The 20,898-nt window shown below is 34.8% G+C and overlaps 5 protein-coding genes across 9 annotated transcripts; 4 read left to right on the top strand and 1 right to left on the bottom strand.

The window, feature by feature from the left end:
• Positions 1 to 487: 487 nt before the first annotated feature.
• LOC103851469 (lysosomal Pro-X carboxypeptidase) lies at positions 488 to 3,577 on the top strand. The gene is made up of 9 exons (XM_009128324.3): positions 488 to 949; positions 1,037 to 1,223; positions 1,515 to 1,648; positions 1,824 to 1,936; positions 2,023 to 2,275; positions 2,397 to 2,552; positions 2,879 to 2,958; positions 3,044 to 3,093; positions 3,237 to 3,577. Exons 1-9 carry the CDS (start codon positions 557 to 559, stop codon positions 3,377 to 3,379), a joined length of 1,509 nt encoding a protein of 502 aa, XP_009126572.1. The 5' UTR covers positions 488 to 556; the 3' UTR covers positions 3,380 to 3,577.
• A 5,636-nt stretch (positions 3,578 to 9,213) lies between these two features.
• LOC103851467 (aspartic proteinase-like protein 2) lies at positions 9,214 to 12,042 on the top strand. Of its 2 annotated transcripts, none has more exons than XM_018656135.2 (10): positions 9,214 to 9,809; positions 9,900 to 10,029; positions 10,112 to 10,362; positions 10,440 to 10,661; positions 10,740 to 10,902; positions 10,981 to 11,054; positions 11,158 to 11,254; positions 11,340 to 11,406; positions 11,477 to 11,548; positions 11,636 to 12,042. In XM_018656135.2, exons 1-10 carry the CDS (start codon positions 9,577 to 9,579, stop codon positions 11,791 to 11,793), a joined length of 1,467 nt encoding a protein of 488 aa, XP_018511651.1. In that variant the 5' UTR covers positions 9,214 to 9,576; the 3' UTR covers positions 11,794 to 12,042. The 2 variants fall into 2 exon arrangements, with proteins under 2 accessions (XP_018511651.1, XP_009126571.2); XM_009128323.3 differs by having other exon boundaries at positions 9,234 to 9,809; positions 10,434 to 10,661.
• Positions 12,043 to 12,758: 716 nt separating this feature from the next.
• On the top strand, positions 12,759 to 15,203 carry LOC103851466 (SRSF protein kinase 2). Its single transcript, XM_009128322.3, has 4 exons — positions 12,759 to 13,322; positions 13,505 to 14,410; positions 14,492 to 14,539; positions 14,627 to 15,203. The coding sequence occupies exons 1-4, from the start codon at positions 13,119 to 13,121 to the stop codon at positions 15,044 to 15,046; spliced, it is 1,578 nt and encodes a 525-aa protein (XP_009126570.1). The 5' UTR covers positions 12,759 to 13,118; the 3' UTR covers positions 15,047 to 15,203.
• Positions 15,204 to 15,296: 93 nt separating this feature from the next.
• On the top strand, positions 15,297 to 18,307 carry LOC103851465. 4 transcript variants are annotated; one of them, XR_004455697.1, is made up of 11 exons: positions 15,297 to 15,560; positions 15,702 to 16,031; positions 16,158 to 16,223; positions 16,297 to 16,436; positions 16,533 to 16,659; positions 16,747 to 16,898; positions 16,990 to 17,125; positions 17,196 to 17,280; positions 17,363 to 17,637; positions 17,708 to 17,841; positions 18,036 to 18,307. XR_004455697.1 is itself a non-coding variant. In XM_018656140.2 (11 exons), exons 1-11 carry the CDS (start codon positions 15,351 to 15,353, stop codon positions 18,052 to 18,054), a joined length of 1,665 nt encoding a protein of 554 aa, XP_018511656.2. In that variant the 5' UTR covers positions 15,297 to 15,350; the 3' UTR covers positions 18,055 to 18,307. The 4 variants fall into 4 exon arrangements, 2 of the variants coding, with proteins under 2 accessions (XP_018511656.2, XP_009126567.2); XR_004455696.1 differs by having other exon boundaries at positions 18,030 to 18,307; XM_018656140.2 differs by having other exon boundaries at positions 17,717 to 17,841.
• Positions 18,308 to 18,328: 21 nt separating this feature from the next.
• On the bottom strand, positions 18,329 to 20,414 carry LOC103851464 (GDSL esterase/lipase At5g22810). Its single transcript, XM_009128318.3, has 5 exons — positions 20,054 to 20,414; positions 19,483 to 19,613; positions 19,171 to 19,410; positions 18,728 to 18,983; positions 18,329 to 18,637 (listed from the first exon to the last, which is right to left on the bottom strand). Exons 1-5 carry the CDS (start codon positions 20,316 to 20,318, stop codon positions 18,444 to 18,446), a joined length of 1,086 nt encoding a protein of 361 aa, XP_009126566.1. The 5' UTR covers positions 20,319 to 20,414; the 3' UTR covers positions 18,329 to 18,443.
• Positions 20,415 to 20,898: the final 484 nt, after the last annotated feature.

Genomic DNA, 20,898 nt, shown 5'->3' with positions numbered 1-20,898 from the left:
AATATATTGCGTCAATTATTTATGAAGTATTAAAAATAACTAATATAATATTTTTTTATAAACTTAATTTATGTGTATTTTTACAGTTTTAATATAAAATCATTTCAAAATTATTATAAATGAATAAATGTTTTGTTTCAAATTTAAATCATATAATTTTTAGTCTTAATTTTTTAAATTTTTTTATATATATGTATATATATATATGGATATATGCTTCCAACACGTATCCGCTTCTTAATATTTTTAAAAAATTTTGCTTTTGCGCTTCTTTACGCTTCTGCTTCCACGTACCCGCTTCCGTTTCCGCTTCCACGTATCCGTTTCCGTTTCCACGTAACACACATAAAAATGAATGGGTAACGGTTTATATATACATACATATATATAAAAGAATGCACGTATACAAATATTTGAATTATATAGAAAACAATTCGCACGACAAAAGGGATTATAACTTTTTGGCAACTATATAAAGGCTTGCATGAGCTTACGCCAACTTAGAGATCATTAATATACCACACTAAAGTTACTAGGATTAAACAAAACACTTAAAATGTCTCTTACGTTTCCAATTCTCCTTCTACTGATATTCTCAACATCGTCATCTTTTTTCATCACTCTTGCTCACTGCAAGATCCCTCGACTTGGGATTTCCCCAAAAATGCTAAAGAATGAACCTGATTCACCGACGCAAAAACTAAACGACCCCGATCTAAAAATGTTCTACTTTAATCAGAATCTCGACCACTTCACATTCACACCAAAAAGCTACATGACATTTCAACAAAGATACGCCATCGATTCAAAACACTGGGCTGGTGCTAAAGACAATGCACCGATATTAGCGTTTCTTGGAGAAGAATCCTCGTTAGATTCGGATTTGTCTGCCATCGGTTTTCTTCGTGACAACGGTCCTCGTTTAAAGGCGCTCCTTGTCTACATAGAGGTGTGTGTGGCTATAAAGAACTGCGCGGTTAGATTAGATATATCTTTAACATTGTATGTATGTAAATGTATACCATATATAACGCAGCATAGGTATTATGGGAAGACGATGCCATTTGGTTCTGCAGAAGAAGCATTGAAGAACGCGAGTACCTTGGGATATTTGAATGCAGCACAAGCTTTAGCAGACTATGCATCAATTCTCTTGCATGTTAAAGAAAAGTACTCAACCAAACACAGTCCTATCATTGTCATAGGAGGATCATATGGTGGAAGTAAGTCCATACTCACTACTATATATACATATAGATACCATATATACAAAATATCGTAACCATAACCTTTGTGGTCTATGGTGTACCCTTGAACATTTTACTACCATCAGTATATGGTATTTTGTTTATTTGATATAGTTACCATTTAACATTTTACTATGATTACTATATGAAATCTTGCTTAGGGTGGAGTATTCTATATGATTTCTCAGTGATAATATTAAATATCGTTATATGATTAATAAAAGGTAAAATGAATAATCATTTTCTTTTATGTTTCTTGGTACACAGTGTTAGCGGCATGGTTCAGGCTAAAATATCCGCACATAGCACTCGGGGCATTAGCATCTTCAGCTCCTCTTCTCTACTTTGAAGATACTCGTCCTAAATTTGGTTACTATTATATTGTAACCAAGGTTATTAAGGTAATAATAATTATTCAGTTATTCAATTACTACAGAACATATTAATACATAAGATATCTTTTTCTATATTTTTATTTCTACTATTCCGTTTTTCACTAATTTTTGTTTTAGGTTATTTAATTGTAGTCTAACTAAATACTGATTTCATCTTTTCTTCTTCCATATATTCCTCAAGGGAACGAGTGAGAGATGTTATAACATGATCCGCAAATCTTGGAAAGAAATCGATAGAGTTGCTGCCAAACCCAATGGTCTCTTAATCCTTAGCAAACAATTCAAAACTTGCGCGTAAGAAAGACTTTTTTGTTAAAAATAAAATTCAACTAATCTACAATTTATACTTATTTCGTCCATATATACAATTATATTTCCAGTCCATTGAACGCAAGCTTCGATATCAAAGACTTCTTGAGTACAATATACGCCGAAGCTGTTCAATACAATCGGGGTCCTAGTTATTCGGTGACCAACGTGTGCAACGCAATCGACAACAACCCACCAAACAGTAAAAAAGGTTTACTTGATCGGATCTTCGCAGGTGCTGTCGCTTTATTAGGCAACCAATCTTGCTATGACACCAATATGTTTGCGCATCCTACAAACAATAATAAAGCATGGAGATGGCAGGCACGTAAATTCACGTTAAAAACCATGTTGAAACCTGATAGAGTGTATACGTAGAAAAATTATGTTTGATTTTAATTCGTCTAACCGATACCTAAAATGTCATGAAACGATTTCTGTATAGACCTGCAGCGAGATAGTGATGCCGGTGGGGTATGACAAACAAGACACGATGTTCCCAACAACACCATTTAACATGACCAGTTACATTGAGCGATGTAAAGCTGATTATGGTGTCACTCCTCGGCCACACTGGATCACGACGTATTTTGGAATTCAGGTATATATAATTAGAAAGGTATATTATATATAATTAAATAAAAAAATTTTGGTCGCGAAGTATATATATAATTTTTTTTTTTTTGTAAACAAGTATATATATTATAAGTTAACTAATCTCATACTCATATATTATCAATAGCATCCTGTTTGGGGCACAAGTTAGTATTGTTACATTCTTAATTTTGTGTTTAGGTGTAAAAGGGACCAGAGATTTTCTTGGTCGCTTTGAATATATTTGGACCGATATTAATGTTAATAGTTTAGTAATTTTGATAAAACTAATCAGCTAGAACTTACTTTTCAAATGTTATATATATTGTGCAGGATGTGAAGCTAATCCTCCGAAAATTTGGGAGCAACATCATTTTCTCTAATGGATTGTCAGATCCTTATAGCGTCGGCGGGTAATAACATAATACAAATTGATTAATAAATTAAGATATATAATACACAAATGTTTTACGGGGTTTCTTTTTAACATATTTTCAGAGTTTTAGAGGATATTTCAGATAGTGTTGTCGCCATCAAATCAAATAATGGTAAATTTTCATTTGTATTTAAGCATATTCAACAAGTTGTTTAAGAATATGATGATGAACTCCTACGTTCATCCTATTCTTGAACTCCAACGTATAAGAAAAAAAAAACTCCCAGGTAATTTTAATAAATTTTAAATGAGCAGGTTCACATTGTCAAGACATTGTCATGAAGATGAAAGGAGATCCGGAGTGGCTGGTGATGCAACGAGACAAGGAGATTAAAATAATTGAATCTTGGATTTCAACGTATCAAAAGGATTTAAAAGCTCTTAACATATCTATCTAAGTTTGGTTATAATATACACAATATATAGAAATCAATAAGTGGTTCTTGTCCTGGTTGAGAGGCATGGTCAAATGAAGATCGATCGGTATGAAAGCCAGTAAATACTGTGAATCTTATTATGGTATTCCTCCTAGGCCACATTGGAATCAAAACGAATTATATTATGTAATAATTTTGAAGTCATATTTATTAGATCTATGGTGGAGGTCTCTAAGCCATCCTTCAAGATGGATTAATGTATTTGTATTTATACTCTTTTCCTTCACTAATCACGCGACTATTATTATTCATGGGCTTATGCTAAAAGGACCATAATCTGATTTATAAAAATGGGCTCAATTTACAAAACTTCTTGAGAGTTTTTCTTGGCCACATAAGAGTTTCAATAACTCTTCCAAGTTCAAATACTTCACCCATTACACCATCCCCATCTATGGGTTCTTCCACTAGTATCTCACAATTAATTTACCTTCAAATAAGACAAAATTGCATAAAAAAACTTCAAAATAGAATTCATCAATACTTTTAAGTTATTTTACTAACATATTAAACCCTCAAATTGGCTTTTGTCCTTTTGAATCATAAAAAAACTTTCAACATGGCTTACTTATTCATCAAGTCCAAAATATGACTTGTTAACCTTTAAATAAGATGACATGACAGTTTTTTATAATATTTTTTAATTAATAAGAAATAAAATAGGAAACATAAATAAAAATTAGAAAACTACAAAAAATAATAAAATTTAAAAGTTTTTCATTTTAAAATGCAATTTTCACAAAACAGTAAAAATTTGTTTTTAAATAAATCATGTAAAAGCTAAAAAAAATCAAAAAATAAAATAATTTCAAACATAATAACATTAACAATAACACTTTTAGTCACATCACGATTAAGAGTATATATTTTTCATCATATCACCAATGACAAGGGCGTCAGAAACCATTATTATCAATATGTCAAAATTTGCCCATGTTTCAAAAATATCACCTTCCAAATTATTATTTTTTAATCTTAAATTATACCTTCCAAATTTAAATCATGTCTAGATTAATCAACTCTATGGATATAAATGTTATTCACTTGTTTAAAACTAAATGTAAATGTGGGTTAAGATAAACATGAAAAATAATATTAAAAATGTGGTAGTTTAAGCTATTTTTCATTCTATTTTGAAAAAAAAAATTATGCGATATTTTCGTAAAAATAATAAATAAGAAGGGAGAGCACTTATAAGTTATAATATCTGAAAAGATACACTTTTAGAACTCTATTAAAAATCCATTTGTCTACTTGTACTTTTAGAATTGGTTAAAAAACTTTTGTTTTTAAAATTTAATTATAAACTTAAATATATCAATAATATATTCATTTATAATCATAAAATATTATTTAAACTATCTAAATGATGGGGTTGTTCTTAGACCATCTCCAACCCACCTATATTTTTCCTCTATATTTTTTTCTAAAATAAAGAATCTCTATTAGAGAGGTGGATTTGCTCCAATATATACCTCTATAGAGTTCTTCTATTTATAAAGGAAAATATAGAGATGTGATAATTTCACTTCTAAATATAGAGGCAAAAAGTAACATTCATTTATATTTTTTTTTAAATAGAAAAATTTTATTATAGAATCATATATTAGAGCAAATTCACTTTTATAATAGTGATCTCTATTTTGAAAGAAAATATAGAAGCATGCTCTTAGTTCCATTGAAGCGTCCATAACATACAGTAATGACAATCTCATTATATATATCTTACCTTAGTATAAACTTCTTTAAAGATATAAAATGAAAAATAAAGAAAACGAGGTGAGAGGTGAAAAATTAACGGTCTTCTTCTGAGATCTTCAACAAAAAATAGAACTACTCTTGACATAAGTGCTATCCTAGGAGTGTCTTAGGTTTTTTTGTGTATTAAATTTTAATCATCAATTAAGTTGTATTAAAATTAATCATATTATATCTCTTAGATACTAGAGGTAAGATACTTAAAACATGCACATTGGAGAAAACCTTTGCCGGTTTCTCATATACAATATTTAATTTTTATGTTTTTTTTAATTAATTGAGTTATTGTGCAGTTGAAATGTGTAGAATTATCTCTCACCATCTCATCTGTGGTATTTTCATAAACAACCGATCTAAAAAGTTATCATTCTTTTTCCTATTATTTCAATTATTTTCATTAATTTAAGTGGTAGGTACTCAGTAAGATACTCTTACTAATGGTATCCTAAGAACATGATTACCGCTAAAAAACTGTGATAGTTTCTATAAGAATATATGAATATTATGACTATATATCTACCTTTAAAAAAATATAACCAATAATCAAGTAACATATGCACTTGAGATTTTTAAGGGTATCTTAAATTTCCTAAATGAGAATTTATCTTTTTCCTCTTTCATCAGTTCTTACTAATTTTAATTTTTGTTTATATTGAGATAGTTTTAACTTTTAAGAACTTACGGATAACGTTGCTTTTACTGATAGGAATGCTCTAACATTAACTGTAATACCTTGTTCGCCATTATTATTAATGTTTTGACTGAAATTTAAGGCACGTAGAAATGTTTGTGTTGAAACTTGAAACCAATAAATTTATGTTCAAGTAAGTTGATATCTAATTATATATTCGTTTCTGAATAAATGACACTTAGACACTTTTCACACAGACTAAAAAAGTAGCAGAAATATATATAAGTTATTTAATTACATCTGTCTGACCAATAGTATTTGAGATAAATAAAATTATTTATAAAACCAATGCAGTTTGCAATTAATTTTCAGCTGAAAGTAAGTATAATCTGCATTGGAATTGTAAAGTGACACTTTTGTGTAACAAAAAAAAAAAGTTAGAATGACACTTATTATGAAACAAAGGGAATATTGTATTGTACTCCCTCCGTTTTTTAATATAAGTCGTTTTAGAGAAAAAATTTTGTTCCAAATTATGTCGTTTTCGGTTTTCTATGTAACATTTATTAATAATTAATGTTATTTGACCAATGATAATATATCTTTTATTTTTCTATTGGTTGAATTGTGGTTAGGTAAATAATTAATAATGTTTTTGTTTCGAAAATGTAAGAAATTAATGCTTTTCTTAATCTATGTGCATAGCTTTAAAACGATTTATATTAAAAACGGAGGGAGTATATAACAATAAAATTTACGTTATACAAGACACTGAAATAAGGTACAAAGAAATATTTGTGTTGAAACCAATAAATTTATGTTCAAGTAAGTTGATATCTAATCATATAGTGTATTATAAATAACAACAAAATTTGGATTAATACAAGACGAGACATTACAAAACAAATGTTGATGACAAGCTAAAGGTGAAGCGAAGATAAATTTATGGTTTGAACAAAAAAAAGGAGTTCTTTACTAATGTATTTGCCTGGAAACAATATAAAAGACAATCCCATGGAATGTGACACCACACCTTAACTTAGCCACAAAGGAAGAAAAAAGTATTGCTTTTGTTTTTATGTTATATATCATTTTATTTGCATGAATTGCTACAACTGAAAGCTCATTCACCTAAATAAAATTATATAAAAGAAGCTTTTAAACACTTAAAATATACAGTAAAACAGATCAAAAGATAATCTATGTATCGAACTAATACCAATGTTCTAAAAATCGTTTATACTCCCGCCTAGACGGAAAATTAGCTTTTACTTAAATATTTTTTCTTATAATCCAATTTATATGCTTCAAAACGGTTTAAATTAGTTAAAGAGAATTTATACTCCCTACACACCAATTCTCTCCTATTTGCACCATACCCTATATTCCTCCAATTTTCTTCCTCCCATCATTACTATTCTCCCCCCCCATTCTATGGTATCCCATCTTTGTTAGTATATTGAGCTAATTTGCTCTTAGTTAAAACCCAATTAAAATTGGTTTAAAGTGATGTAAATTAGTCAAAATATGTTAAATTAAGCAATTATGTTAGTACAAATCTATAAGTTTAATTAATTTCTTTTTTTGTATATATAATTTATATAATTCATCAAAATATTTTTTAATTAATTAAAAACTAAAATATCTTATAGAAATGTAATATGTATATAAATAAATCAACAATTCGTTAACGTCTAAGCTCCGACTAAACTTTGAATAATCCACATATTCGTTAATTTCCTATAAAGCATCTAGTTACCGCCTAGCGATTATTTGAACATTGACTTAAACTATAAAAAATGACTAAAGGAATCCCAAAAACCAAATCTATAATTAACAGTGACTAACATAGCTTATAACTGGATTACTTGGTACTTAAGTTTTTGTTTGTTTGCTCTCTCTCTAGACGATTCGGTTATGTCAGTTTCAGTTTACACACATAGCATATATCCTCTAATACTAAACCTTAAGGGATTTCTCATCATCTGGTTTCAAATCAATTTTTTTTTGTATAAACCTAATGTTCTTTTTGGTACAAGGGAGGTACATGAAAAGAAGTTGTCGACAAATGTTCAGTTTATTTTATCCAATTTTATATTGTAGATGAGGAAAGAGAAAAAGAAATGTCAAAGCAAAAGGCATGATATAATTGCTATGTGGGTTCTGCTTAGTAACAATCGGAAAAAGAAGAAGAGAAATTGCCATGATTAATTGAGCTGCTTCCTAAAGACATAAGACCACTTGTAAGTTTATTTAATTAATTAGATACTCTCACGTCGATGATGTAACACAAAACATCTTCTAACTCATCCATATAATACTTACCCGAGGAGGGTATTACTTGAGATATGTACGACTAATTCAAAAACTCTACCGATGAAGGAATCCAATTCACCCTTCCATTTGACTTTCATGAGTCACCACCATGCTGCTACATATGAAACCTTTTTTTTTATGAAATCAAATAACCAGTCAAGTCGTGGAGTTGCAAATTAATCAACTTGAAATATTCAATCTTTCAATGCTACGTGAAAAAGTATAACCTGCCTTTTTCTATGAACTATTAGCTTCAACATATGCAAACAAAAACAAAAAAACATATGCAAAAACATGTATTTAAATACATAATTCTGTATGAATAAATAAAGCAAGAGGTACGCATTATGTGGTTTAGGTAAAAAAGAAAAGAAAAAAAGCGAAAGGAGATGATGGTCTTCCTTTTTTGTTAAGAAAAAAACCCTAATCTTTGTTTGCATATATAGTTTTACCTTTTGTATTTGATAAGTCATAACTTGTTTGTTAAGCAACTTTTACCATGCATTTTAAACATTTCAATATCTATCAATTTAAATTCCGGTGGAATTATGGAAAAAACTTTTAATTGTATACTCTTCACGTCAATGATGTAACACAAAACATCTTCTAGCTCATTCATATATTACTTATCCGAGGAGGGTATTACTTAAGATATGCACGACTAATTCAAAAACTCTACGAATGCCATCATGCAGATGAACAGATCACAAGACAATTTGTTTTAATAGATAAATCAAAAGGCGCGTTAAAATTACGCATTATGTGGTTTAGGTAACCAGAAGAAACAAACAAAACAAAGCAAAAAGGAGATGCTGCCAAGAACCTTCCATAGACCAGTCTTCCCTTTTTGATGAAAATCCCTAATCCTTGTTTTTCATATATAGTTTTTTTTACCTTTTGTATCTGATAGTAATTACTTGTTTGTTAAGCAACTATATGGTTTTGATTTATTTTAATAATATTCCTTATAGAATTCAAAGAAAAAGTTACTGATAAAACTCCTCACTAAACTCTGAAATAAAACATAAATTATTATATTATATAGAAATCTACAGATTTATCTATTTCCGTCACCAAAAATAATTATAAACAGCACTCATTACATTTACATAATCACATAAACTTTTTTCCTCCAACAACATGAAGTTATGATTATTTTCTTACCTGTGTTTTGTCACAATATAATAAATAGATTAAAAAAACACATGTGCTTATGGAGTATTCTGCACTGGAACATCCTCTGTTTAATCCCATTGTGTACTTCTCTTTCTCTCTCTCTCATAAAATAAGCGAATCTGCAAATCCTCTGTTTTCATGAAAATCCGAGATTGACGACGATCACAACACTTTACAATTTCGCGGCTTATTTCTCCATTCTATGTCTGCCCACAACGATAAAGTTTCGATCTTTTCGATTCCCGACGAGATATAGAGATCTCATCACTTGTCAGCTATGGCGGATGCTCTGTTTTCAGCGACTATTCTGTTCTGTTTACTACCGGTTTCGGTTTTGTCTTACGCTTTCCCGGCGGCCCTGAAACTAGAAAGAGCTGTTCCGGCGAATCACGAGATGGAAATGAACGAACTCAAGGCGCGTGACAGAGCCAGACTCGGCAGATTGTTGCAGTCTCTCGGCGGCGTAGTTGATTTCCCCGTCGACGGAACTTTTGATCCTTTCGTCGTTGGGTAATCTAAAGTTTCCATCTTTAATTGCCCACAAGGTGTTTGAGTCATTGTCTCAATCAAAAAGGTTGTTTCTTTGGTTTTTAAAAACAGATTATACTACACGAAACTGCGGTTGGGATCACCTCCAAGAGACTTTTATGTACAGATTGACACAGGAAGTGATGTTTTGTGGGTTAGTTGTGCTTCTTGCAATGGCTGTCCTCAAACCAGTGGACTCCAAGTAAAAAAACCTTCTCATCTCTTTTTTTTTTCAATTTTGAATTATCTGATATTTGAGATTAATGTGCTGCTCTGTTTTGCAGATTCAATTGAATTACTTTGATCCAGGGAGCTCGGCAACAGCGACGCCAATCTCATGTTCTGACCAAAGATGCAGCTGGGGTGTTCAGTCCTCTGACTCAGGCTGTTCTGTTCAGAACAACCTCTGCGCTTACACGTTTCAGTATGGAGACGGAAGCGGCACCTCGGGGTACTACGTCTCCGATCTCTTGCAGTTTGACATGATTGTGGGAAGCTCGCTCGTCCCAAACTCAACGGCTCAGGTTGTGTTCGGGTGAGTTTATTTCATCAAATGTTCAAAAATCATCAATACATGCCACTAGACTTGACTTCGTTCTGGAACAGATGCAGCACCTCGCAGACGGGGGATCTAGTGAAGTCGGACCGAGCTGTTGATGGGATCTTCGGGTTCGGGCAACAAGGAATGTCTGTGATCTCTCAGCTCGCTTCGCAGGGAGTAGCTCCTAGAGTGTTCTCACACTGCTTGAAAGGAGAGAACGGGGGCGGAGGGATATTGGTTCTTGGAGAGATTGTGGAGCCAAACATGGTCTTTACTCCACTCGTTCCCTCACAGTAAAAGATCTCTTTATCCCTCCTCTAAACAGTTTCGTTTCAAAAAGAATTGTTCAAATGTTAATCATATGATCTCAGGCCTCATTACAATGTGAATCTGCTGAGCATCTCAGTGAATGGCCAAGCTCTACCTATCAATCCATCTGTCTTCTCCACATCGAACGGTCAGGGAACAATCATCGACACTGGTACAACGTTGGCTTACCTTTCTGAAGCAGCCTATGTTCCTTTCGTTGAAGCTGTAAGCAGTAAAACATACATCTGCAGTTTTGTCTCCGTAGCGTGTCTAAAATACAATATTTCTTATGGAAATTTTCAGATCACGAATGCTGTTTCGCAGTCTGTGAGACCCGTTGTTTCCAAAGGGAATCAATGTTACGTATTAACCACTAGGTTCGGTTCATACCATCTTCTAACCATGTCTTCTTATTAGTAGTATCAATATAGTGGAAAAAACGCTGAAACATTTGTTTGGTTGTTACTGTAAAATGATCAGTGTCGCAAACGTGTTTCCTCCGGTCAGCTTGAACTTTGCTGGTGGAGCATCCATGTTCTTGAATCCTCAGGATTACCTCATACAGCAAAACAACGTAGTAAGTACTTTATCTCTGTTTCCATTTATAGGAATCTGTTTTTTTTTTTCCGGTATAACTTTGGTCTCTGCACTATGCTCTGTAGGGAGGTACTGCAGTGTGGTGCATTGGTTTTCAAAGGATACAGAATCAGGGGATAACAATCCTTGGAGGTAAGCCTTTATTACTTGAAATTTACGTTCTGTAGCACAGAAACATATGTTTTCATCTTTTGATATGCAGATTTAGTTCTTAAAGACAAAATATTTGTCTATGATCTGGTTGGTCAAAGAATCGGATGGGCAAACTATGACTGTAAGAATCTCATTCCTTTTGAACTCAAACGTGATCCAAAAGCCATCTCATCTTTCCACACTTATAAATCTCTCAAACTTCTTTCAGGTTCAATGTCTGTAAATGTCTCTGCGACTAGCAGCAGCGGAAGGAGCGAGTACGTGAACGCAGGACAGTTTAGTGACAATGCGGCGCCGCAGAAGCTGTCTTTGGACATTGTCGGAAACATTATAATGTTATTATTGGTGATAAACATGTTTTTATAGCAGACAACTTTTACAGATTTGCATTTACCTAGTTTATGGTGTGTTGTTTGTGGTCGCTGGAGAGTAATTATATCCCGATCGGCGAAGCCAAGCTGAAGAAAAGTTAACTTACTTTGTTGTTTGTTTGTTACATTCCATTGTTATAGTTTCGGATGTAAATAATTTGTTTCTTAGTGGTGTTTGTGCATCTCTTTGTGTGGTCACTATTTTGATATCAAGTATAATACACTAAAGTAATTAGATATTCAATACCCAAGAGCATAAAAGAATATGAAGTGCATCAAATGACCAGAGGCAACTGACCAAATGCATTAGTCAACTACTGATCAAGGACCTTCAACAATAGTGCCCTTGAACCCTAAACCTTAAAACAAATTTCAAACCTTTGAGTCACAATTAGGCCTTGGCACTTTGGTTCGGTTCATTTTTTCAAAAAAAATCAGTTTCTCGGTTCTATCCAGTTCAGTTCGTTTTTCTTTTTGTTTTTTTTTTTCGTTTTCAGTTAGTTCCATTGGTATAACAATTTTGGTCACGACCATCTCCAATCCACTTTTATTTTTATCTCTATATTTTCTTCCAAAATAGAGAAACTCTATTATAGAGGTGAATTTGCTCTAATGTATGTCTCTATAATAGAGTTTCTCTATTTATAGGAGAAAATATAGAGATTTGTTATTTTCATCTCTAAATATAGAGGTAAAAAGTAGGATTCTTCTATATTTTTCTCTAAAATAAATGAACTCTATTATAGAGACATACATTGGAGCAAATCCACTTCTATAATAGAAATTTCTATTTTAGAGGAAAATATAGAGATATACATTGGAGATGCTCTTAATACCAGTGAAAATTTCTAGTCTAGTTTAGTTTCGATTTGGTTTCCTTTTTTTTGATACCAGGTTATTTATATAAAAACCGTTTGGTTCGGTTTTAGTTAGGTTTTGGGTTTGGTTCCTGAGAAATATTTCCATCGTATGTCACTGACTCGCAATGATATATGCCAATGGGTTTTAGACTACGTGTAGAAGGCCCAAGCTAAAGGGTCCGTCGGTTTAATAAATTAAGAGAGGCCCATACTTGTAGAGAGAGATAAGTCGGCGGTCATCGAGCTTCGAACCCAGGTTACTCGTATGACATAAATAATTACAACAACGCCTTAATTCGACTAATATTTTTGGTAATCTTCTTCAAATCTAGGGTTTCTAAAATTGGATATCCCAGATCTCTGGAATATCGATTGAGATTCGCATTTATCATACTTTCTCAGTTTTTCTCCTCTCCGTAACTTCTTAAGCCTCTTCTCGGTGTTTAGTTCAACTCCGGCGATGGCGGATGAGAAGAACGGAGGACGTCTCAGCGACGCTAGCGACTACTCGTCGGAGGATGAAGGAACAGAGGATTACAGGAGAGGAGGCTACCACGCGGTGCGAGTGGGCGATACTTTCAAGAATGGATCTTATGTGATTCAGAGTAAGCTTGGTTGGGGTCACTTCTCCACTGTTTGGCTCTCTTGGGACACCCTAAACTCTGTAAGCTCACTTTCACTTCTCAAGAGAGCTTTTGTAAGAGATTCAGTTTTAGGGTTTTAGTAAAAGGAAGTTCCTTTGTTGCGATTGAGCTAGCTTCTTGCATTGCTGTAGAATAAGATTGTTGAAATATGGAAGCTTTATGTGGAATATAGATTTTGATTTTCCTTTTTTTTTTATTGTAGCGTTATGTAGCGTTGAAGATCCAGAAGAGCGCACAGCACTACACTGAGGCAGCAATGGACGAGATTAAAATCTTGAAACAGATTGCTGAAGGCGACGCTGATGATACCAAGTGTGTTGTCAAGCTTCTTGATCATTTCAAGCACGCGGGTCCTAACGGGCAGCATGTTTGCATGGTCTTTGAGTATTTGGGAGATAACCTCTTGTCGGTTATCAAGTACAGCGATTACAGAGGTGTTCCGCTTAGCATGGTGAAAGAGCTCTGTTTCCATATTTTAGTTGGGTTGGATTATCTCCACCGCAAGCTCTCTATTATTCATACTGATATCAAGCCGGAGAATATTCTGTTGTGTTCCACCATTAATCCTGAAGCAGATGCTCGGAGATCTGGTGCTCCTCTCGTTCTTCCAAACGATAAGGACAAGACGGTTACCGTTGAGAAAGAAGAACCGAAGAGTTACACGTACGGTGCGGATATGACTAAGAATCAGAAGAAGAAGATCCGTAAGAAAGCTAAGAAGGTAGTGGTTGAAGGATGCGGTGGAGAGGAGGGTTCAGAGGAGAATGAAAGATCTTCGAACGGAAACTCAACTGCGGAGAGTTCAGAAAGAGCAAAAGACAGCCAAAAGAGTGGCAGCAATCGGAGAGGAAGTCGGTCCACGAGGCGGAAGTTACTTGCGGATGTTGATAGGAAGTGCAAGCTGGTTGATTTTGGGAATGCTTGTTGGACTTATAAGCAGTTTACAAGTGATATTCAGACAAGGCAGTACCGATCTCCTGAGGTTATTCTCGGCTCAAAGTACTCAACCTCGGCGGATATGTGGTCGTTTGCGTGTATCTGCTTTGAGCTCGCCACTGGAGATGTCCTATTCGATCCTCACAGTGGTGAAAACTTTGAGCGTGATGAGGTATATATATATATATATATGTCTCTTACTTGCTCTTTTTTAGTTCGTTTGTGATTCAATACTGATGGAGTTTGGTTTCAGGATCACTTGGCGTTGATGATGGAGCTTCTTGGGATGATGCCACGAAAGGTAAAGCTTTGAGAAACACAGTCTTTAATATATCAATCAGTATCGTTTTCGAGTTTTGCATTGATGATTGGAACTTTTTTGATGCAGATTGCATTAGGAGGACGCTACTCGCGAGATTACTTCAACAGACAGGGTGAGCTAAGGCACATTAGGAGGTTACGGTTTTGGCCACTGAGCAAGGTTTTAATGGAGAAGTATGAGTTCAGCGAGGAAGACGCGGTTGCTATGCAAGACTTCATCACTCCCATTCTTGAGTTTGCACCTGAGAAGAGACCTACGGCTGCTCAGTGCTTAACGCACCCGTGGATGAACCCTGTCCCTAGATCGTTGAAAGCATCGTCGAGTCCACAAAGACTCAAAGAAGAAGCAAGGGATGAGGATAGAACCAAGGAGAAGGATGAGAGGGAAGCTATGGAGGTTGGTGTTGGGAATATAGCCATTGATGGCTCAGAGTTGAAGACTTCAGGAAGAGAAGGTCGTCAGTCTGCTCGTGATCATCGCACTTAAAAAAAAAACAGAATCCTAGTGAAAAAAAAAAGTTTTGTATTTGTCTTTTGAATCTCTTCTTCGGGAATCAAGGATTTGGATATTGTATTGATTATTATTTTGTTCCCTTCACTTGTTGAAAACAAAAGATTTGAAATTTAATTGGGTTTTGAACCAACTGAGATGATTCATAACATTACCAAATAGTGTAGTGCAGAGCATAAGCAATGATGGAATAGCTTACAAGTCATATGGAGGGGACTGCCTAAATATGTTTAAAAGGTGAAGGTCCTTTAAAAGAAAATAAATTAGTGTAGGTTACAAAATGAAACATGAATTAGTACAAGGACTGTTTTGCAAAATAGTTAAAAGATATGTTCGCAATAACCAGAGAGAGAGAGAGAGAGCTTCAATGGAGGAGGACGATGAAGTGAAGCAAAGAAGTAAACTTGAAGAGAAACATTCTGATGAAAGAAGAGAAGAAGAACCACAAATGGATTGTCCCTCGCATCATCCCCCGCCTCCGCCTGATGAGGTAAAGCTACGCCGTGACTATTTGCTCTCGATAACCTCCCTCTGAGCTTTAATTGTAGTTTCATCATACTTAGTTTGATCAATGTGTCTGTTTAAAGGGTAGATTAGATTGAAAGTTGTGACCTTTGAATGTTTCTGGCAGTTGTTCGACATTGATACTACAGTTGATCCTAGCTATGTAATCTCACTGATACGGAAACTCCTTCCGACCGATTCTGGAAGTGAAGAATGTGATGAAAGCACCGAGTTAAGGCATATGAATGCCAAAAATGCGGTTCAAGCTCGGTCTGGAGATGGGTTTGTGGATGCTGCTTCTAAGGGTGATCCAGAGAGGATGGACACTGGAGGTAACCGTAACGAATCCATTTCCATGGAGAAGGACAAGGCGAGTTCATCAGTGGAAGAGGCATGGGAAGAGCATGGTTGCGTTTTGTGGGATCTTGCCGCCAGTGAAACCCATGCTGAGCTAATGGTAATAGTTTAGACTTTGAAGTAAGAGTTGGTTCCATGTAGTGCCTTTTTTAATGTACTACAATGATCTATCTATTGAGACTGCAAGTCTGTGGTTTATTTTCTTATTCTGTCTTTGGCTTTGCAGGTACAGAACCTCATTTTACAAGTGCTTCACGCAAACCTTCTAGTTTCAACATCTGACCGCATTCGAGTAAGAAACCCCAGTTCCTGTTTTATCTCTCTCTTCCTGAAATGATTGTAATGTTTTCGTTTGGACTTACAAGGAAATATGTCTCGGGATCATTGGGAACCTTGCTTGCCATGAATCTCTGTTGAAACACGTTGAGTCTACATCCGGACTCGTCAATACACTAGTGGGGCAGTTGTTTCTTGATGATACTCAATGCCTAACTGAAGTTTGCAGGCAAGAGAAATCATATTTGTTGAACGTCAAAATGCAGATTCATGATTGATCAGTTGTTTTAGATTATCTAACTAACTGACATGTGTGTTCCAATAGGATACTCACCACAGGTCTCTATGGACCTGGATGCAATTTTTGGGCCGAGTGTTTGCAGTCTGATGATATACTTCGTCGTATTTTGTGGATTGCGGAAAATACATTGAATCCTCATCTTATTGACAAGGTAACTTCTGATACTTGTGCTTGTAACTCAAGTCATACTTGCACTGGTGAATCTTATGCTTAAATGATTTACATTTTTTTTCAATAGAGTGTAGGGCTATTGTTAGCTATCTTAGAAGATCAATCAGAGGTTGGGAAGCTACTGATCCCTCCACTAATGACTCTAGGTTTGACGAGTCTCTTGATCAATCTTCTTTCCTTCGAAATGAGCAAGTTAATCAAAGAAAGAATTCAAGAAAGGTAATGGAATAATATAAACTCTATCTTAAGGGGTCATCAGGTGTTAGTAAATGTTATGCTTTACCATGTAGTGTGTGTACCACTTGTGCAGGTCCTCCGTTCTTGAAATGATTCTCCGAGCTATTGAAGCCCTTTCTGCTTCAGATACTCATTCTAAAGAGATTTGCTCTAGCAAACAACTTTTTCACTTAGTCTGTGATCTTATGAAACTTCAGGACAAAGCCGAGGTAGTTTTTTGGTTTTGATATGAGAGCTTTTCCACTGAGTTGTAATTTAACAAACTCGACCTCACTTCAGGTTGCAGCATGTTGTGTTACTGCAGGAGTTTTAATCGCTAATATTCTGTCGGAAACAGTCAGTTTTATTCCAGAAGTATCGCAAGGTTAACTAACTACTTTTATTAATTCATGACATTTGCATAGAGTTGATTGTTCAACTGATGCTAAGAATCTTACACGTTGCAGATTTTTCGTTCTTGGAAGGTTTATTCAGTACTTTACCATTTGCTTCGGATGACTTAGAAGCAAGAAGAGCTATTTGGAGCGTTATTGCGAGGTTACTTGCCAGAGTTAATGAGTCTGAGATAGACACATTCTGTCTGAGACAGTACGTATTGGTTTTGCTAAGGAACTCAGATATTATAGAAGATGATCTTCTTGATATCCAACTAGAAGATTCAAAAGAGGAGTCTCTAAACTCATTCCCTCCCCAGGGAAAGTCAAGCTCGCGAGCAATTGCTGTATCCACTTTTATATTCCTCTGTTTCTGTTGATCTTACATTCTTGCACAGATCTTTTCTTGACCTTTAGTGATAACAGATACAACAGATTGAGTCGATGTTGAACAACTGGAATATTCGCAAGGAGGAAAGCATGAATGGGGAATGCTCTGTAAACATAGATGATGTTAAAAGGCTATATGATTGCTGTCAAAGATATATCAAGTAAGCTTTTGTCTCCATCTCTAGAATAAGCATTTTAAGACTTGCTTGCATTCAACTACCTTCTTCAAGTGATTTTGGAAATCTGAAACTCAGAACACTCTTATATTACAGTTCCATAGACTTTGATCTTGTTTCAAGTTTCATTCAACTGTCAGATTGACTTAAATTCATAATTTCTTCTTTCTCAGTTGTAGATCAGTTGAAGGGTCTTAGCTCATGGGGAACATTTCGCTTAGAAGTTCTCAATCTTCTCCATCTTTCATGGTCAACCAAGGCATCATCACATATTGACACATGAAGTCGCAAGCTTTAAGAAATCGCCGACCCAGTGAGCTTTTGAACAGACATATATTCAGGCTAGAACTTGCCTGTGTGTTCTCATAGTCATAGATCACTTAAGACATTGTCTGATAAAATGTAAACAAGACAAAGAGATTTTAAGGAAATAAACTCAAAGTTTTCAGAAGTAGAAGTTTCAGAGAGCATCTCTAGAAATAAATCTCGATTATGTCTTGAAATTCAAACAAAACAACAGCACATAGTGGAAGTAACAAATCTTAAGCCATAGTCAAAACAAACAATGCTCTGAAGAAGAAACTCAATTAGGAGATGAGAGAGATGCCAGAGAGCAAGAGATTGTCTGAGAGAATCTTGTTAGCAGCTTCTGTTGGATGAAACCCGTCCCAAAATACATACTCAGTTGCATTAGTACATGTCCCTACTGATTTAGGGTTACACAGTATCGATGTCTCTAGCAATCCTGTCCCACAACATGCTCTTCTTGCCTCTGCAAATCCTGAACATTATATTATTAAAAAACAACACATAAATGTTAATCCTGTTACTCATAATCAAATCGTTTAACGATTAACACATTCTTTAATACCAAATTCGGATGGCCTTGTGGCGAGATCATAGAGAGGCTGATAGATATCAAAGACGACTAAGTTGAGTCCAACGAGGTTTCTCTTAAGATCCTGCGACGTCGCATTGAGTTTGCTGTTGAAGGAGATTGCGTCGTTGTTAAGACTCTCTGAGCATCCACCCTCGTGTGGACCAGCCACTGTTATGGCCGCTGGTAAACATCCCAATGGTGGAAGTGTAGTCACTCCTATCCTTCTTGCTCCTAAAGAATATAAATTCTAAAAGAAACAAAAGAAGATTACTAACTATTAAATAAAGTACAATATTATCAAATGAAAGTGATGACCACTTGGACGGAACAAATATTACATGATGTGGTTTCGGGTTCGAGAGGATTACGGGCCTTCTGGTATTTAAAGAAAAAAAAAGATAAAAGGAGAGGAGGTTTAGGAGAATAACGGTAACCTGAATGAAGTTGGAGTATGAGAGGATAAGGAGATCGGAGAACTCATCAGGTGACTGGACTTTGTAGAGGAGAGGGTTGATATAGTAGTTCTGTATGAAGTCACTGCTCCCCGCGCTGACGACATAAATGCCATCTGATATTATGGAGGTGGCGTTTGCATTGTTGGAAGTGGCGATTTCTTGGATTCGGTTTATGTAGTCTTTGTAATGTTCCAGCTGTTGCGGCAATGATATTGCACTCTTCATGACAAAGAAAACAATCAGTTAAAAGGAAACTAATACAGAAAAATTATGGTGACAAATGGTACTAACGTAGAGCTTGGCTGTGCCATCGTAATAGGCAGAAGCTGCAGAGGCAAAGTTAGCTCCAATCAAAAGGTTTCTGCCTTTTGCCTTTTTGCTTAGATACGCTTGTGGGTATGATGTGAACCCAAGATTCTCAGCTGCATATAAACACAATTTTTTTTAGTAATTAGTATTGTGTGCATGTTTTACACATGAACAAATAGCAATCAAATTGCGTGTACATTAGCAATATGTATCTTTGTACTGCATGCAAATACAATCCTACAATCAACTGAAGGCTCATAATTTTCTATGTAGTATGGTGTTTCTTAGGATCCGTATATTTCAGTTTCTCTCTACACTGTTATTTTGTATAGGTGCATTTATAACAATTACTCTCAGGAGTCAACTAAATTATTCTGCAACTAGATGATTTTTGAATACATGCATAATGTATTGTGAATATATAACATGATGTTCAAATATTACATGTGTGTGCTGTAATTATATATGCATGCATGGATGTATACACCATCATGTTGCATGTAATTAGATATATATGTATCACTTAAATATACGAAGAACAAGAGAATGGTACCGGTGAAGTCGGTAGCTAGCTTTCCATTGCAGAAGCGTCCGGTGGGTGTATGGGTTGTGAAATCTCTTCCATAAGGAGGGAAGTTAGCTTTAACGATTGTGTAGATATGATTGTTGTTTCCCACATCAACTACCGAATCACCAAATATGAACATCGATGGAACAAGTTGTGCCTTTACCACCACAATTACCTCAAGAACCATTAAAGATCCAACAACCACATATAGATTTAACCAAATTCCCAACTCTTTCGAGAAACCCATCATTATTTACAAAGATGATTGTTAAAATAATGATGATGATGATGATGATGGTGGTGGTGGTAGTGGTGATGTATGTTTGTTTCTGCTTTGGATGCTTATGTGAGTAGCATGAGAGTTTGTATGTAGTTTTGCCTGCAATGGTGTTTATATACTACAAACACTTATGATTGTATTAAATGTAACATAATTAAGTGAAGTAATGTGTCTTGTATATATGCACACAGCGCAATGGTGATATGTCTCTATTGGCCTGAAAAAAAAGTGAAAACACTTAGGAGTAGCAGAGAGACTCATTGATCAAGAAAGTAGTTGCGAAGGTCAGGTGCATTGATTTGGAGCTCCACATTTATACTAGCTCAGTTAGGTTATGCGTGCCATTTATTTGATTCCAACACTTGGCTTCCGCATTTTCATAGGTTTATCCTATTCATGCACACAACACACGTAGATATTTAGTTCATTACACACATAATGTGTTCCATTTATTTATCTTCGAATATATATTCCTCCTCTTCCGGAAACAAAACAGAGCTCCCTCTTCTTTTGGTTTTACTCGTCAGTTCAACTTAGAAAAGTAAAACCA

Source organism: Brassica rapa, chromosome A02, assembly GCF_000309985.2.
Source record: "Brassica rapa cultivar Chiifu-401-42 chromosome A02, CAAS_Brap_v3.01, whole genome shotgun sequence".
In the NCBI taxonomy this organism is placed as follows: domain Eukaryota; kingdom Viridiplantae; phylum Streptophyta; class Magnoliopsida; order Brassicales; family Brassicaceae; genus Brassica; species Brassica rapa.
Note: the sequence above shows the minus strand (reverse complement) of the source record. Positions and strands in the feature narration are given on the sequence as shown.

What these genes read in the sequence shown, in the direction of transcription:
- LOC103851469 (XM_009128324.3), top strand. Translation starts at nt 557, where the DNA reads ATGTCTCTTACGTTTCCAATTCTCCTTCTACTGATATTCTCAACATCG. An exon ending in AGGAGGATCATATGGTGGAA is followed by an intron (nt 1,224 to 1,514) that starts GTAAGTCCATAC and finishes CTTGGTACACAG; the next exon opens with TGTTAGCGGCATGGTTCAGG. An exon ending in CGACGTATTTTGGAATTCAG is followed by an intron (nt 2,553 to 2,878) that starts GTATATATAATT and finishes TATATTGTGCAG; the next exon opens with GATGTGAAGCTAATCCTCCG.
- LOC103851467 (XM_009128323.3), top strand. Translation starts at nt 9,577, where the DNA reads ATGGCGGATGCTCTGTTTTCAGCGACTATTCTGTTCTGTTTACTACCG. An exon ending in TGTTACGTATTAACCACTAG is followed by an intron (nt 11,055 to 11,157) that starts GTTCGGTTCATA and finishes TAAAATGATCAG; the next exon opens with TGTCGCAAACGTGTTTCCTC. An exon ending in GGGGATAACAATCCTTGGAG is followed by an intron (nt 11,407 to 11,476) that starts GTAAGCCTTTAT and finishes TTTGATATGCAG; the next exon opens with ATTTAGTTCTTAAAGACAAA.
- LOC103851466 (XM_009128322.3), top strand. Translation starts at nt 13,119, where the DNA reads ATGGCGGATGAGAAGAACGGAGGACGTCTCAGCGACGCTAGCGACTAC. An exon ending in CTTGGGACACCCTAAACTCT is followed by an intron (nt 13,323 to 13,504) that starts GTAAGCTCACTT and finishes TTTTTATTGTAG; the next exon opens with CGTTATGTAGCGTTGAAGAT. An exon ending in TTGGGATGATGCCACGAAAG is followed by an intron (nt 14,540 to 14,626) that starts GTAAAGCTTTGA and finishes TTTTTGATGCAG; the next exon opens with ATTGCATTAGGAGGACGCTA.
- LOC103851465 (XM_009128319.2), top strand. Translation starts at nt 15,351, where the DNA reads ATGAAACATGAATTAGTACAAGGACTGTTTTGCAAAATAGTTAAAAGA. An exon ending in CCCCGCCTCCGCCTGATGAG is followed by an intron (nt 15,561 to 15,701) that starts GTAAAGCTACGC and finishes TGTTTCTGGCAG; the next exon opens with TTGTTCGACATTGATACTAC. An exon ending in ATCCTCATCTTATTGACAAG is followed by an intron (nt 16,660 to 16,746) that starts GTAACTTCTGAT and finishes TTTTTTCAATAG; the next exon opens with AGTGTAGGGCTATTGTTAGC.
- LOC103851464 (XM_009128318.3), bottom strand. Translation starts at nt 20,318, where the DNA reads ATGATGGGTTTCTCGAAAGAGTTGGGAATTTGGTTAAATCTATATGTG. An exon ending in ATGGCACAGCCAAGCTCTAC is followed by an intron (nt 19,411 to 19,482) that starts GTTAGTACCATT and finishes TTTGTCATGAAG; the next exon opens with AGTGCAATATCATTGCCGCA. An exon ending in CACAAGGCCATCCGAATTTG is followed by an intron (nt 18,638 to 18,727) that starts GTATTAAAGAAT and finishes TATAATGTTCAG; the next exon opens with GATTTGCAGAGGCAAGAAGA.